Source organism: Eschrichtius robustus, chromosome X (genome assembly GCF_028021215.1).
Source record: "Eschrichtius robustus isolate mEscRob2 chromosome X, mEscRob2.pri, whole genome shotgun sequence".
Lineage (NCBI taxonomy): Eukaryota > Metazoa > Chordata > Mammalia > Artiodactyla > Eschrichtiidae > Eschrichtius > Eschrichtius robustus.
In genome coordinates this window covers 16143886-16165228 of record NC_090845.1, presented here as the reverse complement: position 1 = coordinate 16165228, position 21343 = coordinate 16143886, and the positions used below count along the sequence as shown (strand labels likewise).

Sequence of the window (21343 nt, the reverse complement as noted above, 5' to 3'; positions counted from 1 at the left end):
TATCCTTCAATTTGTTAGTATGGTGTATCACATTGATTGATTTCATATATTGAACAATCCTTGCATTCCTGGGATAAACCCCACTTGATCATGGTGTATGACCCTTTTAATGTGCTGTTGGATTCTGTTTGCTAATATTTAGTTGAGGATTTTTGCATCTATGTTCATCAGTGATATTGGTCTGTAGTTTTCTTTTTTTGTGACATCTTTGTCTGGTTTTGTTATCAGGGTGATGGCGGCCTCGTAGAATGAGTTTGGGAGTGTTCCTCTCTCTGCTATATTTTGGAAGAGTTTCAGAAGGTTAGGTGTTAGCTCTTCTCTCAATGTCTGATAGAATTCGCCTGTGAAGCCATCTGTTCCTGGGCTTTTGTTTGTTGGAAGATTTTTTTTTTTAAGCGTTTTGGTTATTTTTAGTTAAAGAAAAACAGCCTTTTCCAAGGGCAACAAAGTGAACTCAAAGTCAGAAGGAAACAGGGTGTGTGGGCTTCTCACAATCTCTTGCTCCATAAACCTGGATGTGATTTTCCTCCTGGAAAATCAGGTGCGACTGGCCAGCAGAGGGATGACTTTGGTGGGGTAGGTGGAGCTGCAGCCGGATTGGTCTGAGAGGGCTCTAAGGTGACTTCCATATGCCAGTCAGTTGACATGATTAACGCTATTATTCTTGAGGGGCATTAAATTAAGGAATGACGCAGGGAGCCAAGAGAGCGGCTTATTTGGTTGGTTCTCAATCACAATCAGGAAATAGTCTTTATCTGGTGCAACCATAATTTTATTTTTCTTGGAGCAAATTCGAAGGAAGGTGAGGTCATTCTGGGGGTCAATTTCACGCACGGTGCTCCGGGCCTTCTAGATGAAGTTGTGCATGAGGTTGGCGTACGGTGTGGTGTTGGGATTGTCCATGGTGCTCTTGATGGGAATGCCTTCTGTGTTCACCACGATGATTCCCTGCACGCCCCTCTGGCTCTGAATTTGCTTCAGTGTCTCCTCCACCTCTGCCATCTCAGACCGATCTGGTAGCTCCGCGTCACCAGCCCTCAGCTCAGTCCCTGTTGGAAGATTTTTAATCACAGTTTCAATTTCAGTGCTTGTGATTGGTCTGTTCATATTTTCTATTTCTTCCTGGTTCAGTCTCGGAAGGTTGTACTTTTCTAAGAAATTGTCCATTTCTCCCAGGTTGTCCATTTTATTGGCATATAGTTGCTTGTAGTAATCTCTCATGATCCTTTGTATTTCTGCAGTGTCAGTTGTTACTTCTCCTTTTTCATTTCTAATTCTGTTGATTTGAGTCTTCTCCCTTTTTTTCTTGATGAGTCCGGCTAATGGTTTATCAACGTTGTTTATCTTCTCAAAGAACCAGCTTTTAGTTTTATTGATCTTTGCGATCGTTTCCTTCATTTCTTTTTCATTTATTTCTGATCTGATCTTTATGATTTCTTTCCTTCTGCTAACTTTGGGGTTTTTTTGTTCTTCCTTCTCTGATTGCTTTAGGTATAAGGTTAGGTTGTTTATTTGAGATTTTTCTTGTTTCTTGAGGTAGGCTTGTATTGCTATAAACTTCCCTCTTAGAACTGCTTTTGCTGCATCCCACAGGTTTTGGGTCGTCGTGTTTTCATTGTCATTTGTTTCTAGGTATTTTTTGATCTCCTCTTTGATTTCTTCAGTGATCTCTTGGTTATTTAGTAGCATATTGCTTAGCCTCCATGTGTTTGTATTTTTTACAGTTTTTTTCCTGTAACTGGTATCTAGTCTCATAGCACTGTGGTCGGAAAAGATACTTGATACGATTTTAATTTTCTTAAATTTACCAAGGTTTGATTTGTGACCCAAGATATGATCTATCCTGGAGAATGTTCCATGAGCACTTGAGAAGAATGTGTGCTCTGTTGTTTTTGGATGGAATGTCCTATAAATATCAATTAAGTCCATCTTGTTTAATACTTCATTTAAAGCTTGTGTTTCCGTATTTATTTTCATTTTGGATGATCTGTCCACTGGTGAAAGTGGGGTTTTAAAGTCCCCTACTATGACTGTGTTACTTTCGATTTCCCCTTTTATGGCTGTTAGCATTTGCCTTATGTATTGAGGTGCTCCTATGTTGGGTGCATAAATATTTACAATTGTTATATCTTTTTCTTGGATTGACCCCTTGATCATTATGTAGTGTCCTTCTTTGTCTCTTGTAATAGTCTTTATTTTAAAGTCTATTTTGTCTGATATGAGAATTGCTACTCCAGCTTTCTTTTGATTTCCATTTGCATGGAATATCTTTTTCCATCCCCTCACTTTCAGTCTGTATGTGTCCCTAGGTCTGAAGTGGGTCTCTTGTTGACTGCATATATATGGGTCTTGTTTTTGTATCCATTCAGCCAGTCTATGTCTTTTGGTGGGAGCATTTAATCCATTTACACTTAAGGTAATTATCGACATGTACGTTCCTATTACCATTTTCTTAATTGTTTGGGGTTTGTTATTGTAGGTCTTTTCCTTCTCTTGTGTTTCCTGCCTAGAGAAGTTCCTTTAGCATTTGTTGTAAAGCTGGTTTGGTGGTGCTGAATTCTCTCAGCTTTTGCTTGTCTGTAGAGGTTTTAATTTCTCTCTCGAATCTGAATGAGATCCTTGCTGGGCAGAGTAATCTTGGTTGTAGGTTTTTCCCTTTCATCATTTTAAATATGTCCTGCCCCTCCCTTCTGGCTTGCACAGTCTCCACTGAAAGATCAGCTTTTAACCTTATGGAGATTCCCTTGGATGTTATTTGTTGCTTTTCCCTTGCTGCTTTTAATATTTTTTCTTTGTATTTAATTATTGATAGTTTGATTAATATGTGTTTTGGCGTGTTTCTCCTTGGATTTATCCTGTATGGGACTCTCTGTGCTTCCTGGACTTGATTAACTATTTCCTTTCCCATATTAGGGAAGTTTTCAACTATAATCTCTTCAAATATTTTCTCAGTCCCTTTCTTTTTCTCTTCTTCTGCTGGGACCCCTATAATTCGAATGTTGGTGCGTTTAATGTTGTCCCACAGGTCTCTGAGACTGTCCTCAATTCTTTTCATTCTTTTTTCTTTATTCTGCTGTGAGGTAGTTATTTCCACTATTTTATCTTCCAGGTCACTTATCCGTTCTTCTGCCTCAGTTATTCTGCTATTGATTCCTTCTAGAGAATTTTTAATTTCATTTATTGTGTTGTTCATCATCGTTTGTTTGGTCTTTAGTTTTTCTAGGTCCTTGTTAAACGTTTCTTGTATTTTCTCCATTCTATTTCCCAGATTTTGGATCACCTTTACTATCATTACTCTGAATTCTTTTTCAGGTAGACTGCCTATTTCCTCTTCATTTGTTTGGTCTGGTGGGTTTTTACCTTGCTCCTTCATCTGCCTTCTAATTTTGCTTAACTTACTGTGTTTGGGGTATCCTTCTCACCGTCTGCAGGTTCGTAGTTCCCATTGTTTTCGGTGTCTGCCCCCAGTGGGTAAGGTTGATTCAGTGGGTTGTATAGGCTTCCTGATGGAGGGAACTGGTGCCTATGTTCTGGTGGATGAGGCTGGATCTTGTCTTTCCGGTGGGCAGGGCCGTGCCTGGTGGTGTGTTTTGAGGTGTCTGTGAACTTATTATGATTTTAGGCAGCCTCTCTGCTAATGGGTGGGGTTGTGTTCCTGTCTTGCTAGTTGTTTGGCATGGGGTGTCCAGCACTGGAGCTTGCTGGGTCGTTGAGTGGAGCTGGGTCTTAGTGTTGAGACAGAGATCTCTGGGAGAGCTCTTGCTGATTGATACTATGTGGGGCCAGGAGGTCTCTGGTGGTCCAATGTCCTGAACTCGGCTCTCCCACCTCAGAGCTCAGGCTTGACACCCGGCCGCAGCACCAAGACCCTGTCAGCCACACGGCTATGTGTCAGGTTAGCCCGCTTCAGGGTAGTAGAGGCCTGGGTCAGACCTTGGAAGCTGATGGGGATTGAGGCTGACTCCTGGTCCAGGACAGGGCGAAGGTCCAAAGGAGGTGGGGAGGGCGTGTCCTAGGAAACGGTTGGGTCAATGCGTCCAGGCTGGGTGGGGGTGGTGCTGGGGAAAGGGAGGCCCAAGGATCTGGATCCACGAAACTGGATGATGTTTTCCCAAGATTGCCAGGGCCACGAGTCAGGAATCGTCATGGAGAGAAGCCAAGGACAGTGCCAGGATCACACAGCTGGTAAATAATGGAGTTTGGCTTAAACTCAGGCCAGTCATCTCTGAAGCGCACATTTTTGTACCCTTATCCTATGCTACTCTCAAAGATTCTCAGCTGAAATAGTCCTGCCCCTGCTTCCTCAGCTCTTTCTGCTTTCCTCCATCCCAACATGCACAATAATATATTGCAATAAACTGTTTACTTGCCATTCCTTTGCAATGTTTTTAAGTTTTCACTTCACTTTAAAGAAGCTGACACAGGATATCATTGATACATTATGGGTAGGATGTATGTAAGAAAACCCATCAGAACTCCAACCAGAAGATCAATACTCAAAAGGCCTTGACCCTGCCTCTAAAGAGAGTGGAAAGTGAATGTATATTGATATGCTTTAAGTTAAAACAAAATGTTTAAAGTATATATGCATCATTTTTTAGTGATTCTCCACTCAAATTGTCTTTTTCAATTAACAAATGCACAGGAGGTCCCAAATGCACAGGAGGAATAAGAGGGCTTTGTAATAAAGAACATAAATTGTATGTCTCATTTCATATTCAACTCTAAATTCCTGAGTTATAGAGAGGAATGTCCCCCAATATCCATTCTTCCCTTACTAGAGTAATACAACTTGTAAGTGGATGCCTCAGTGTCCAGAATGAAGAGTACATTTTCTTTGTGCCTTGCAGCTAGTGTGGCCACGCAACTAAGTCCTGACCAATGGGATGTGATAGCTGGAGCTCCATCTTGACCTTGAGGACAAGGGCCACATTTCAGGGGTGGTAGAGCAGAAAGGCAGAAGCAACCTGGGTCTCCTATGGCTGTGGAGCAGAGTTACCATACCCGCCTACCTTTGTATTTGTACCTGAGAGAGAAACTTCTATTTTGTTTAAGCCACTGTAATCCTGCGTCTCTGTTACAACCCCCTACCCCTAAGAGTATCTTTCTCCTTGCCCTCTTGAGACTCATTGTCAATCGTTAGGCACCGCCACTGATGGGAGGGTGATGGTCACCTTCCACTGAAAAACCATAAGGCCAGCACAAGAATCCCAGGCTCGCAGGTCAGAGGACTGGAGTTCTGGTAGCAGCTCTGCCACTTACCAGCAGAGATTGGAGACATTACATAGTGTCTGATACACAGAGGTAATTTCTCCATTTGTTCATATGAAATTGTTATTAACCGTGAACAATCACCATGAGTAGAACAGAAATAAAAAAGATAACTGAAATAGATCTGTCAGAATTTTATTATTTGGCAGTGAAAACTGCAAACTGCATGATTATTTTTGACAACTAAAAAGTAAGCAACTGATTTTACAGCAATCCTTTTTTTATAACTTTTTTTTAAATATCAAACTTCAGTTTTATTTTGGTGGGAAATGCCCCTTAGGAAAATACCTAAATTGACACAGGAAAGGAAGCCTTTAAACAGATTTTTGAAAAGAAACATAAAACAGTGTTTTAAAACAACAAAGAGCCTTGTAATATTTTTTCAAGTTTTGCTTGTAATGAAATCACTATATATATATTAATTAGAAAAATAACTTGTAAAGGTTGAATTAATTAAAAAGCCACATTACTGGTCAGCCGTCTTGGCAACACTGCTTTCCATTTTGTGATGATGATGCTGGTGGTGCTACTCTGTCATTTATGACATAAAAAGCACCTGGGAATTGACTAAAGCAAAGATAAACCTCTCCAGTCTTAATCTTCTTTAGATAATAACAGGAAATCAGCAGGAGCCACCTTTACTCACGAAGGAAACCTGTAAAAGTTCTGTCTGACTCCAGTTTATTCTACTCTTGTTAAGGCACTTAGTTCTTGACAATAACCAACTGTGATAAGTCAGCTGCTGTCCAAGAAATTCATAGGCACACAATATTGTTTACTGTATCGGACATTTGCCCTTAGGTCATATGATTAAAACTGTCACTAAGAGTTAACAATTAAAAAAAAAAATTGAAGCAATTACAGAGACAACTCGAACAATGTGTGCTTTTCTTCTTTTCTCCCATGCTTCTAATTCCTTACTTGTGGTCACATCTACCTCCTCAAGCTTTACCTTATGGCTCCTGGCACATCTTCTTCCCTCAGATAAAGCCACGGCACTGGCAATTCACAAAAGGCTGCTTCATGAGCCCGCTCATTAGCCACCGTAGGTCTGATTCAGACACCCATCCTATGCCTGTCATCACTGTCAATTTACGTGCCTCTCCCTCAGAGGCCTTGCTTAGGTTTAATTAAAATAAACCAAGTCTAAAAATTACTTGTTGAAGATAGAGTCTAAGACTTCAGAAGTCAAACCAATACATTGTTTAAATTTATCTCTCTACAGTTAAGTTGTACAAAATCCTTCAATATATTTTCAGGACTTCTAATGATTATGGGTACTACTGTCATTTTTAAAGTCAGATTATGAGCACAATGACAAGTCATACTAGATAATAATACTTTCTTTAATCGTATCAGAAACAGCCCTAAATAAAAGAATGAGGCAAATCTCTATTGCGTCAGTTAGTGACTTACTTTTTCAACATACTCAAACACCAAGTACAATTTCCCCCTCCGACGAAAGGCTTCCTTTAACTCCACAATGTTTTCCTGCTTGAGAGTACGAAGCATTTTAAGCTCTCGTAAAGTCGTTTCCTTGACTTCTTCATTTTCTAGAATGTAAACAATGGTGAATAGAGTAAAATTAAAGTTTTCAAACCACTATTCAAAAAATTCTAAGAACATTGAAAACATACCAATTTCACTTTCCACTTTGAGAAGTCCAAGGATGGAATATTCAATATCACATTTTCTTGTTGAAAGGATCAAGAATAAGAAACTTAAAGAAGAAAAGGCTTACTTGACCAGCATGAACCTAATTTTCTGCTTGTATTTTCTTATACTGCTTATTGCAAAGTGTTTATGTAAAACAGACTTATAGATACGACATATAAATCCACTGTCATTTTAACACTAACACTACATACTGAGGAAGAAGGAGTTTAAAAGGGTAAAAAGGAATTAACCACATCAGTGTGCAGAGGAGCCTTTATGCAACATCTGTAGCAGTTGATGTTTTAAAGTTTGGCCTGAAGCTTTGTCTTAAAAGAGCATTTTATTCCCCAGGCTGCATGTGAGTCACCTCTGTAAGCAGAGGTCATATGCCAGGCATGCACAATGCAGGTCACAGTCAAGCTGCAGGGAACTCTAAGGGTGTCTGATCTTCTCTTTGAATAGCGGCTGCTGCATGTTCCTGCTGTCCTCCTGTGGCACGTCCGTCTGTCCATCCCAGGTAGTGTAGCTGTACTGGGATGGAGAATTTATGCTGAACCAATACACCCTTTCGTATCATCAACTCCACTCATGATAACCCCCACAGACACAGAGGAAGGACAGAAGTCACATTAACTCTAATGGATCAATTGGCAGGGGAGCAGGGAAGGCAATATTTCATGTTAAAGGAGTTTTTATAATAGCTTTAGATTTAGCCAGGAAATTCTAACAGTCATGTTTACATATGTATATACAAGGAAGGATACAGGTTCATAATCCCTTATCTGCATTCCAAAAACCAAAAAAAAAAAAAAAAAATCAGTCTAAAAATTGAATACTTTTTCTAACTTTAAGGCAAATCTCTTTAGAGGCAAATCCTGAACTAATACGAGACCACTGACAGTCTTTGTTTATCCTACTTAGTATGAATATTCATATGTTGTGCTTTAGAAATAATACCTGATTACAGGATGCTAAAGTGACATGCCATATTTCCCTGCTAAAATCTAAAAGTTATGAATTCTAGAATACATTTGGCCCCAAGGTTTTGGGTAATGGTCAGAATCCTAGCTTGAAAGTCTAAGCTGTGTAACCCTCAAGTTCAGGCATGTCTGGGAAGGTAGAAAATAGTTTGGGGACAGGGACGAGAAAGATGAAGATGCCTTCAAGGAAGATATGTTTCCTAAGCAAGATACACAAGAGAAAAGAACCTAAATGGGGCCAAAGGGGGAGGGGAGATCCTAAATGCAATACCAGGAGTACTTCTCAGATTATGGTCGTACCTCACAGTGCAGGATCTTAGTTCCCAGACCAGGGATTGAACCCGGCCCGGCAGTGAAAGCGCCAAGTCCTAACTACTGGACCGCCAGGGAATTCCCCTAACCCCCATTCAAACTGAGTTTAAAGAAAAGAGACTATAACAAAACCATGGGCTTGGCAGTAGCCCCAGAATATCTGTAACAAACAGAAAACAAAGTCAACACTCCTTTGTGAAACGGTTACACCAGGGAAATATTCTCCCTACTTCAAGAAAGCTGTTGGAGAATGCTGGAGCACAGATTAGGAAAGGAGAGAGATACTGCCTATCAGAAGGCAGGAAGCAGCAGTAGCAAAGGCTGACAGTAGCATAGCCCACATCAGGGGGGTCAACTGGGAACTGGGTACTCACAGGGCCCATGTCAGAGCATGAAACAGGGGGGCCACCTGGCAGTAGGGGCAACGTGCGTGACATGACTAGGGGACTTCCTGAAGTGGCTGAGAGGCTTGTGGGGGGGATAAATGTCCAGCTGTTCTGCAAATTGGGGCTGCACCAGAGAAGTAGTATTTTGTAACTGTCAGAACTGCTAAAGCCTAGGGAAGCTAAAAGTCTTCAGTCTTATGAAGAAGGTTAACCTGCTTCTCTGCTGTCCCATCTGAGTTACTCCCAAGGTTAGGGTAATCAAACTAAAATCCACCTGTCTCTAAGATCTGCCACACAGATCTCAATACGAAGCAAATAAAATTACTTCTAATAAGGAAGTAATTCAGCAAGAGACAACCATACTACTCATGACCTGATCCTTGTCTGCATTTCCATCCCCATCTCATGCCCTTCTCTCCCTCCCTCACGTTAGTCTTTCGGTTCCCAAAATAGCCCCAAACTTTATTTTTCAAACTTGGGGCCTTTGAGCTTGTTCCCTCTGCCGAGAACTCTCATTATACTACCAGACTCTTTACAGGGCTGGCTCCTTCAGGCTGCAGTTTAAGTGTCACTTGATCACTAAACCAAAGCAAGCCTCCATCTCCATGCTAATCCGAGAGCTCTAGGAGGACAGGTCTAAGTTCTGCTTGCTGTTCAACAACACGCACCCAACCACCTAGGACCGGACCCGGCACAGAGGGGATCAATAAATACTTCCTACATGAATGCCTTCACTGGTGCCATGAGGAAATCCTTGCCCATATGTGGCTAGCTCTTATTCCCTTAAAACATGGGAAGCAGCAATGTGATAGCAAACAATAGGCACTTTGCCCTCTCAGTTTTGAGGACACTGCTTTCAATCTTCTCTCTCCAGAACTTTGAAAGGCAGCTTTTCAGACAGTTAAGACAAACTGAATTTATTTTCCCCTATTCACCTCTGCCCCGGTAAGTCTTCTACAATATGTGATTATAAAAAATGGAGGCTCCAGAAAACCGACTGCACCAAGAGTCAAGAACACATATATATTCGGTCATTAGAACATCCCTAAGCTATGCTGGAGCTGGTTACAAATAAATGGTGCAACAAAGTCAAAGGTAAATAAAGTTGGAATACCTCTTCTAATCAAAAGCTTGGCGAATTCTTGGCACTGAAAAAAGGGAGCTTTGTATCATTAGCAACTTGTGGCAGTTTCACCTTGCTAACAGATAAAGCCGAATGGCCAAAGCAGAATGGCTATCGTAGAAGGAACGTTGGAGTAGGATCTGGGAGACCTAGATTTTGGACCCTTTTAACCAGATAACACTGTAACATGTGACTTTGGGCAAGCCATTTAACTTTTCATTCATAAAATAACTAAATGGGCACTCCTCTGCACCCACACATGTACCCTAAAAAGTCCCATGGCCTTTTCCAAATCTAATAATCCATGATTTCTCTTCATTAAAATCTCATTGATTATGAGCCTAAACCTCACTGAATTTTGGTACTTTGTTATATGTATTTATATCATTCGAATCTATACTGACCTTGCTAAACAATGGCTAGAGAGAAAAGGGAAACAAATCTTCAAAAAGAAGCTCACAAAATCACTTAGCATGCAGAGCCAAAACCACCTCATTTGAGCAGTCATCTTGTTTAGGAAACGAAGTCTCCTCTAATTTATGTCAGTCAAAGTTATTAAAAGTTGAGGTAAGCACTTCGGCACTAAGATTGTAATGAATGGGAACAGGTAGAAAGTGGAGTTATTAATTCCCTAAGTGCAAGCAAAATGCACACTCTTCATTATTTGGAAGTCCTATCATTTTGTTCCTCTGAGTACTTTTAAGGTTCCTGGCCTACCCCCTGTACTTTATAATGAAAATTGTGGCACTAAATGATCAGATGATTGGGAAAAGGAATGAACATTCCACTTACAAATGCTTCTCTCCTCAGAGGTTCAGAAAGTAGCAAAGCTGCTGAGTGAGCCAGTTTTTTAAAGGTGGAAGCACAGCCCACTAAAGAGGGCACAAACACCCCTGCCTTTCAGTTGAAATAATCTCATGGCTTTTTATTTAGGCTAGGCTCCTCCAGTTCACAAATGAAGAAACCAAGTCTACAAAGAATAACTTTCTCAGGGTAAGTGAAGGGAATGTCACACCGAGTAGAACACAGGGACGGAGGCGCCTTGGTGTAAGGCAGTGAGCGACCTTTGGAGAGTGAGTCGGAACACCCAAGTCTAGACTCTGCTTCTGCTTAACTATGTGGCAAAGCAGCATGGTGTGGGCGGAAGAAAAACTCAATGAAGATCCTGGGGTCTGTGTCTTAGTCTCAGTTAATCACATACTAGCTGTGGTTCCTCAGCTGTAAACTAGAGTTAGGGTTCTACTAGATGATGCTGAAGGTCCCACCATGTGATTCCTGCTTACGTGCATGCTGATGGACCTGGTCATCAATTACCATGGAGGGTGTTTAGCTTAGTACAGGCAGCAATTATGACAAAGTTATATAAATTCTATTGAGTGATGACTAAATGGCATGGTAGAAGAAGGACATTAAGTTAAAAAAAACAAAAACTAACCTATTTCTAAGCTTGCCAGTAAGGCTGCAAGTTAACACACCTAAAAAGCAAGAAGGGAGATTCAAAGTAAAAGAAAACAATTTTTAAGAATAAAGATCACAGGAGCAAAAGAAATGCAAAGATAAGTAAGTGACGAAAAGAGAAAAATCTAAAGATGAGCAGAAACTCTTCTGTAAAACTATTTTTAAAGAACTGTGGGCTTAGAAAAGAAATCCAGAAATAACTATAACCTACTTTATGAAATCACAAACCTGACATTTTTGTATAGCCAAAGAGGCCCCCCGTAATGGACCTTTAAACAGGTACAAAGTGGGGAAAAGTCAAGCCATCCTTGCACAAAACCATAAGGGTGCCATTTTTGAGTCTGGTTGCCCTGACTGAAGAAGGAACATCAACAGGAGGCAAGTAACATGGCCAGGGGGTTTTGAATGGTGGTGCTGCTGTCATATATACCAAAAATGATGAGAAAACTTAAATCTTCAGAGAAGAAGGCCAGGTAAAGCACAATGGAAATGTATTAAACCATGAAAGGTGCAAAATGTTCACCAAATCTTAGAAGAATCCCTGAAGTTTGAAAGAGATCCATTTTGGTCATTAAAAAGAAGTGTGGTGAAATCATGACTAGCCAGAATGCTCAAGCTTAGTTAATTGATTTCTCTATTTAACCAAGGTTTGGAAAGTTTGTCTCAAAGCCTCTCTTACAGAGAAATCCGGTTCTTGAATTTAAAGATTATAAACCCTTGTTTTCTACAAATATACAAAATAAGAGACTGGAGTTCCCCTGATCCCAAGATCAGGATAGAGCTTTCTAGTGTCTGGGTAAAAATAAGGATGAAATAAACCGGAGCAAAGAACAGATGATCAATTAAACATTTTCTCATGATTAAGAACAAAGATGTCCATTCCAAGGGAAAATATTTATCTACAGAAACATAAGCAGCAGCAGAATATGAAATACAAGCAATTTTATTTGATATAAAAGCAAAGACACAACCTAAATTCCATGTTAACCATGGATTACCACACAGCTCCCTGAGAGTCAGCCTCCTTGCCATGTACGGAGGCCCAGTGACAAGTGGGGAGGATCCCTCCTCACCCCATCACCCATACATTCAGGAAGGACTGAAAAGTTCAAATAAACAGAAGGTGTTGTCACATCAGAAGATCCAAATGTTTGTCAAATATAAATTTTAGACCACAGGACTTCTTCAATTAAAGGTTAAACAATGTTTTTATTCTTGCTGGTCCAAAGCTATCTAATCTATATCAGTGCTCTTGGATTATTTAAAAAATTGAGGACCGTAGACACTGGCACATGTGTGTACGTGAAAATGATGATCCAATAGTGATAGAAGATTATCATCTGAACATCAAATCTCATTGTGCAAGATTGGAATTATAGGAAAGGTAGGAGGATTAGGCTAACTTTATTATTATACATAGTCTGAAAAGTACCTTTTAACTAAATAATCTCTAGTATCTTTTTGGTCTGTGGTCATTTTTCTCTTCTCAGAAAAATCCAAATATGTACTGAGCAGCATTAATTCTATGGAGGGGACTTCCCTGGTGGCGCACTGGTTAAGAATCCGCCTGCCAATGCAGGGGACACGGGTTCGATCCCCGGTCTGGGAAGATCCCACATGCTGCGGAGCAACTAAGCCCCGTACCCCACCACTACTGAGCCTGTGCTCCAGAGCCCACGAGCCACAACTACTGAGCCTGCACGCCACAACTACTGAAGCCCGCGCACCTAGACCCCACGCTCCGCAACAAGAGAAGCCACCACAATGGGAAGCCCACCCACTGCAAGGGAGAGTAGCCCCTGCTTGCCACAACTAGAGAAAGCCTGCGCGCAGCAACAAAGACCCAACACAGCCATAAATTAATTAATTAATTAATTAAAAAAAAATTCTATGGAGACTTCTGGTCGGTTAGGTATTTATTAGTTAATGTTTCTATGTGGGAATTTATATTAATAGACAAATTTATAATACTATCATTCAGGATATCATTAAGAATTCATTATCTATCTGAGACTCCACATTTGTGATGATGTATAAAGAAGCAAAAGTCATCAAAACAAGAAAATATTAACAAATGAAGTGATCTCAAATAAAACTGTCATCACTCAAACATTCCTTCCTTTTAACAGGTGCTGATTCCCACCAGTGTGTCAAAGTCTTTCAGGGAAAATCACAGGCACACACTGATAAATGATCTGATGGTGTTATATCAGCTAACAACTGGAGAATAAAAAATGAACAAGGATGAAGACAAAAAAACAGGAACATACAAAAACCAAGAGAAGAGTGACAAAGCCTTTTGTATATTTTTAATGACCTTTTTATTGTGGAAGTCATTCACTGACCTAGCCTACAATTTTACTGTAAAAATTGCCCCACCCTGCCAAAAGATAACAATTGATTCTTTTTTCTAAGAAACAGTACATAGTTGCTATTATAATCTAAATTGTGTTAACTATAAGATAAACTTATTTTTATAATTTTAGTTTCATTTTTTCAACTTAAACTCCCGATCTAACTTTTTATTTACTATGAAATTTTGGTTTCCATTTTAAATAGTAATCTATTGTCCTGGGATAATAAGGACTTCTTGAACTAAATAGTGGTCTACCTTAAAATGTTGTTTTAAAAATGTTTCATGCAAATTTGTGCATACATATGAATTTAACAAGAAAACAGGACATTATCATAATCTCTTAAAGCCAACAGGAGGTAATATATACTCATAAAATATTCCTTGATATAATCAGCATAAGAATACTTGATTAGCTTGAACGTGGGTCAGACCAATTTCAGATCCTATTTCAGTTTAACAATGCTTTCACAGGATTATTTCATTACCTTCACGAAGATTTTTAAACATTGGATTTGGAAAAGTCACTACCAAAATATCAAAAGAATATATTCAGAGTACCTAATAAAAGAAATTCATGAGAGCTATATGACAATAAGGGCAATATTATCATGAAACTGTATTTTTTATTATAATTAGCCTGACTAAAATTTAAGATGATAAACTGATACAGAATTAAGTGGTTTACATAGGGGTTGAATGGACATCCTCACCTATACTAGACTATCTATGTACACTTCACACTCCAAAAGGGTGTTTACCACACATTTTCCCTTACTTTCCATTAAGCATGATACTACTCTGGCGGGAGGAAAAGGGTAAAGACAGAAAAGATTGTGTGAGGTCTCCCAGGGAGAACTGGAAACAATAGGAAAGTGTGCCTAGAATAGGCTTGGAACTAAAAAGTTATGAATAATTGGATATGTTTTTAGATTCTATTGCTGAAATATTTAGGAAGTGTCCCTCTGGAAGTATGTATAGGCGCGCTTACAAAGCTGTCCATCTGCAAAGTGGGTGGGTGGTGCGGCTGCATGCCTGTGAGGTATGGCAACTGATAATGGCCCAGCAGAAATGAGGGCAGAGTGGATTCATGTTTTGTCAGCTCAGTGAAATAAAAACTGATCAAATGTTTCCTATAATGTTTAGACTATCCATACACCCCTGGGATGCCAGAGCTAGAAACAATCTCTCTCACCTCAAAATTATACAAAGTCATTCAGGCACTGACTGCTTTCTACTCCGTTTTACTGCTTTTTATTTACAGGTCTTAATTCTGTTAATAGGTCAGAAGTTTTTTGAAAGTATCCGGACCTGATTTACCTTCACTGTTCTTATAGCACCTGGCTCAGTGCTCAATGAATTTTTCTTTTCTTTTTTTTTTTTTTGGCCACGCCACACGGCATGTGGGATCTTAGTTCCCCTGATCAGGGATCGAACCCGAGCCCCCTGCAGTGGAAGTGCGGAGTCTTAACTGCTGGACAGCCAGGGAAGTCCCCAGTGCTCAATGAATTTTAACAGATACACTACTGATTGCCAATCTGAAGGTACTGTAATTCAGGGACTAATATATTGTTTAATTGAAGCTAAGAACTGGTATTCATAGGATAGAGGTTGTGAAGAATTGGGTATTTAGTTTTCTTAAAAACAGCAATGACATACATGGCCTAGATTGCACTGCTTTTCAAAAATTTGATGACAATTATTATTTTTGGTGGTAGCCGATGGTTGACAATGTGCCTTACAAGATGAATGCACAGCCAGAAGTCTTTATATACAGGCAAAGGTTATGCTTTGATCTACTGTTGCAACCACTCTTTTTAGTAGATCACCATTTGTCTCCTGGCCACCTGCGGTTAGCCCAAAGCCACTGCTCAAAGAGCTTATTTCCAATGGTCTCCTAGGGGGTTGGCCTGGGGCTATTGCTTCCCACTAGACTACGGGTACATGATTGGAAGCAGGGCTTTTTTGGTTTTTGTTTTTAAAGAACAAGCTAAAGTATTTTTTTGTTGCCTTCTCCTTAAGGCTGCCAAGCCAATGCTAAAATTCCTGGCTGACGTGCTTGTGCTCCACATAACCAGCACATCAGAGCTGGGTTACATCAAATACTACTGCATCTACCCCAGAAGTTGTTAGCGAGGCCCTTTTGTTATTTAATGTTTGCTAAGTCTCTAAGGTAGGGGTGATGAAACTTCACAAATACAGAGGCTGGTGTCTTACAGCACAGTCACTGTGTGCTGATGAAGGTAGGCTATGAATGCCTATTGTCACACTTCCAATTAGATATGAAGGTTGATGCTATGGTGGGGCCTCTTACTCCTGCAGCACTTGTTTTCAAATGGCAGGTTGTGACTCATTAGTGGTGACATCAACGTATTTCATGCCAAAATAGGCACTTATATGAATTTATATGAGCAAGAAAGAACAGAAAATGGAGAATCTCACATTAGTAAAATAAATAATTCTGTGAAACTTTTGCTTCAGTTATATATATGACATTATGTATGAGGATACTGTGTAGGAGGTAAAAAATACTTCTGCTGTCGGATCTCTGTCAAAAAAAAAAAATTGAAAAAATGCTGCCTAGAGCTTCTTAAAGGCCATGTGTGTCTTTGTGGTCAGTTTTTCTACTTGGCTGTATTTGGATGGCCAAGAGTCTGGATTTAAAACCTAATGGCCTAATGAAATGCTTTATTTATTTTTTCTTTTGTACATTATTTTTTTTTTGGTGCATTATATTTGTTGTTGTTGTTGTTAATCCTTTATTTTAAACTTTCTTGCCCAGGATAGGGTAATTTTAATACTCCATTTGAAATGGTCTGGATGTGTGACCAAAGCCTCCAAGTATGGTATTTCTTCTTGAAAAGCTTTTATTTTCCCAATGAGTTATTCTAAATATAAAACCATTCCCTCTGTACTGTTTACATACCACTTACCTTTATATTTCTAGCTAACTAGGAAGCAGAGATCGCAGTAACCAATATTGAAGCCTTTAACATAACACTTGCTACTTGTGTGAACCCAGGAAGTATTTACTTCAAGTAAGTTTTATCATTTTAAACTGTTAGTATTTAGAAACAGTGTAAATAGCATGTGTTCTATCCAGCATTTGAAGCAAGATTTCCAGTGTTGACTGTCCCTTAAAACACAAGATGAATTTTCTGATATCATGAGATTTGAAAAGATTCACACGGGAGGAACTAAATGTTTCAAAGCAAAGCATGATGATAATTAAGATATATTTACTGAGATTGAGACTGTAAAATCTGAGGAACAGAGTCTAATCAGCTAGATTTCATCTTTTCCATATTCTATTCACAAAAACTAAATATAAAAAGAAAAAGTATATATATACCTTCACTGTCCTTGAATTTCTTGATTGCCACAATTTCATGCGTTTCCTGCAAAGGAAAAGAGGCAGAAGAAAAGTCATTCTCCAGTGTTTTTCAAACTGGGAATCCCAACTGTCTGGGGGTACATTCTGAAACAGAGTAGCAAGAACCCAGAGAATAAAAAATAAATCCTCCTCTTCCCCAGTCCCTCATTTCTCAGTTCCAAAATTCTCTTTCTTACTACCCTGCAGGCATCGTCAGGGAAGGAAAAGGAGAAGGTGGAGGGGCTGGGGGACGAAGAGCAGATTTGGCAATAGAATATGGATGAACCAGCAGTGTCAATGTCTTGAGACTACGCAAAAGGGCCAGGATGGCTGACAATAGACTGGCATCTATACTGCCATCTGAAACCCAGGGACACATTTAATTGGGTTTCTAAGACCAGAGGAAAGGCTTCTATAATACTTGGTAGTTGCTGGTAGCAGAATACCTCTTCCAAGTCTCCTCCCTTCACTTACCTCTTCCTAACAAACCTATCTAGTTGTTCACCAGCTCTTCCCCATTGATAGCCATTTCATATCCAAAGTGGGATAAACATTTGCCACCAAATACCAATCACCAACTTTCCCCTGCCTTTATTTAGCTCTCCTGAACTAGCAGAAGTAGTTGGTGAGAAGAACCCTATTTTAAACTGAAAACATCACAAATCCTTTTTTCTGGTCTTTTTTGGCTGGAAGACAAGAAAATAAGGGCTGGGAAGGAAATGAAAATGCTAAAGATTAAGTATAACTAGGCTAAATAATTCATGTAAGATATTCTAGTCTATAAAAGGAATAAAAAAGCTTTTGGTAAAATAATATATAGATTCTTCAAAGCCAACATGTCATATAAAAAGGTCTTCTGAATGATTCAGGCCTGTTCTTTTTTACTCTAAGTGGGTATACTTTCAGATCTGTAAGAGCAAATCTTTTATAAAACTTTGTCCCTGCATCAAAACAAAGACTTGAAAAACAGACACAATACGAGGCAATAACCAACAGGGTACAAAATCATTAACTTATTAAAAATATATGCTTTTCTCCTAGATTCCTTACAAAAGCAAAGAGAATCAAATAAGTAGGGGGGGAAAAAGAAGTTTTAAAAAAGCTACCATTTCAGTCATTATGCTGAAAGACAAACTCTGAGTTGTAACTATATCTGTAAATCAAACCCTGTTTCTCACCTGCCCGTTGAAAAAAGAAGAAAATACCAGCTTTCATATTGGTGTTACAGGGGGAAAATTATCTGAAAGTGCTATAGGCTATTGAGGAAAAAGATTCTTATTAAGGTTATTATGTTTTTGTTTTTAAGGGAGGAACAGAATTGTAGAGTACAGAGAGCTTTGGGGATACAATTTATTTGTACATCAGCAGACCTTCTGACCTAAACTCAGCCACCCAGGTACTTTCTGATATTGTAACTGTTTCATTATTGAGAAGGAATAACTGCAAAGTCAAAGTGATGTGGAGGAAGATCACCTAGAATATTAGTAGAGGTAGTACCAGGTAACTCTGCTAGGTATGCTACTCTCTCTTAATACACTGACACTGTTTTCTTACCCTGCTCCTTTTCAAATGGCTCTAGCTAGCAACCCACCTGCGGCCTAAGAGAAAGTACAAAGCCCTAGATAAAGAAACTGCTCACAGCACAAAGAAAGGGGCAACAGGATTGCATCCAGGAAGAGAGGAGGACTGCCCACATTTCAACTGAGTGTTGTTTCAGGTACCATTTCATCCTATATTGCACATTTTTTAAATGGCATCCTAAGTGTTAAAACTTTGCCTGATTTTATAAAAGGTCTTGCTTAGGTCAAAACTGTCCACTGATATGACTACATATTTAAATTTATGACTACCATCTTGAAGAAAGAAATTCATCAGATTTTTTTCTCCTGGCATCTCATAAATAGAATTTACAGTATAAAACAGTTGCCCGAAGGGGGGTCAAATAAGATGAAATGTTTATTCTTTTATTTATCCTTTCACCGATACCATGAAAATCCTCTTTCTCCTCAACACTCACACACAGACACATACACACTCAATATGGTTTATACATTTACTTATAGAACGAAGCCAAACAGACAGAAGTTTTCTACATAAAATCCAATGTTTGGTGGAAAACACATGCAATGAGGGCAGAAGATGCTGGGAAAAATTTAACATTTTACTTTTATTCAAACTACTTATAAAAATAATACAAACTCATATAAAAGAACATAAAGGGGTATAAGAGTATAAAAGGAACATAAAAAGAAATAAACTATATAACCCTTCCTAATAACATTTTGGTATATTTTCTTCCAGTAAATTTTTCTCAAATTGGAAGAATCTGAGAACACATATATTGTGCTGTATGTTGCTTTTATTTCACTTGATATTGTATAAGGAACATTTGACCTGTCATTAAATAATTTTTAAAACCACCATTTTTAATGGATGGTTATTTAACCAGTCTATCAATGAACATACTTCAACATCTGCATCTTCATTTCCATAAAGTAAATCCTGTAACTGATATAACTGGGTTAAAGGGTATGAACGGTAAAGGCTCCTAATACTGCCAAACTGATATCCAAAAATATATCATTTTACAGTTCCCTTCAGCAGCATGAGAACCCACGCTACAACCATAGCCAACACTAAATACAATCATTAAAAAAATCTTTAGACACCAGTGAGATCAAAGGTTTGCTTCTATGAACTGGTAAGTGAAATAAGGTGTACTAACCTTAATGTTTTTCTTACTGATTCATGAATGTGAACTTGTTGACAAATTTTGTTACAAATATTTTCCCCAGATTGTTGTGGACATGGAATTATTTAGGGTGTTGTTGTTATTGTTGCTGAACATAGTTTATTACTATATAGTCAAATTTATTGATACATGCCTTTGTTATTAGGTGTACAACTTTTGTGCTCAAACTCCTTACTTAGCTTGTATATGATTAATATTCATCCACATCTATCTGTCTCGATATTTCAATGATTTAATCTTGTTCCTTAAGTCTTTATTCCCTTGTAATTTATTTTAATATGCTATATGGTGAGGGAATCTAAATTTACATTTCTAAAAACTGAACCAATTTTCCCAGTACCTTTTAGCATGGATTTTTAGTTCTGCGGCATCTTAGCATCCTTGTATATATACTCTAGATTTTCTTTCAGAGCTTTTTAATCTAGTCTATACTATTGACCTGTTGATTCTTATGCCAGAACCAGTTTAAATTACTGTGACCTTAAGCTGTTTTTAAATTACTCTGGGGTTACTGACCCTGATACTTCTTATATCATTTTGTTAAATAAATCTATTATTGAGAATAGGTTTTGGCTGCTATATTTAATTTGTAATTACACACACATGAGCTATTATATTTAGTCTCTATTTCTTTTTTTTTGGTTATCCTCTTGCTATATTTGACCTCTTTTTTTTTTTTTGGCCGCGTTTTGCAGCATGTTGGATCTTATTTCCCTGTCCAGGGATGGAACCTGTGCTCCCTGCAATGGAAGTGTGGAGTCTTAACCACTGCACTGCCAGGGAAGTCACCTATATTTGACCTTTTTGTCAATGTATAATGTCCTTGTCTCTTGTAACCTTTTTTAAAAAAAATTAAAGTCTATTTTGTCTGATAATATATAATATAATCACTTGTTCTCTTTTGGTTACTATTTCTGTGGAATATCTCTTTCCATTCTTCCACTTCAACCTTTTTGTCTCTTTGGATCTAAAGTGAGTCTTTCATAGACGGCATATAGTTGGATCATGTTTATTTTTATTATTTTTAAAATTTTTATTGAAGTATAGTCGATTTACAATGTTGTGTCAATTTCTGCTGTACAGCAAAGTGAGTTTTACATATATACGCTTTTTCATATTCTTTTCCATTATGGTTTATCACAGGATATTGAATATAGTTCCCTGTACTATACGGTAGGACCTTGTTGTTTATCCACCCTATATATAATAGTTTGCGTTTGTTAATCCCAAGCTCCCAATCCTTCCTTTCCCTACCCCTTTCCCCCTTGGCAACCACATGCCTGTTCTCTGTATCTCTGAGTCTGGATCATTTAAAAAATTTTTTTATTGAAATATAGTTGATTTACACTGCTGTGTTAGTTTCAGGTGTATAGTCTCTATTTCTCTACATATTTCCTACCGTGGTTTTTCACATATTTGAGTGTTCAATTTGCATTAAGTTTTTGCTCAGCCACTATTTGTCTTTGGATGGCTTTCTGAGTAAGTATCCTACTTTCCAGGTCTTTACATATATCTGAAAGTCCTCACACGTGAATGGCAACTTGGAAGGCACAGAATTCTCAGGAAGACAACCTTATGTTCTCCACCATCCTCAGGGTCACTGTAAGGTTGTGTGTCCTGCAAAGCCCTGGAAAGTGCCATTCACATCATAGATGTCTCAGGTTTGTATGTCTATTAAA

At 38.6% G+C, this 21343-nt stretch overlaps 1 protein-coding gene and 1 pseudogene across 2 annotated transcripts in view; both read right to left on the bottom strand.

The window, feature by feature from the left end:
* CDKL5 (cyclin dependent kinase like 5) overlaps positions 1-21343 on the bottom strand; it is a 185763-nt gene that overhangs the window by 54296 nt on the left and 110124 nt on the right. For both annotated transcript variants that reach the window (XM_068533949.1, XM_068533950.1), the window contains exons 4-5: positions 16892-16937; positions 6688-6824 (exon numbers count right to left, since the gene is read on the bottom strand). In XM_068533949.1, coding sequence (XP_068390050.1) covers positions 6688-6824; positions 16892-16937 — 183 coding nt within the window. The remainder of the gene's footprint in view (positions 1-6687; positions 6825-16891; positions 16938-21343) is intronic.
* LOC137757364 (dynein light chain roadblock-type 1 pseudogene) lies at positions 637-1009 on the bottom strand (annotated as a pseudogene).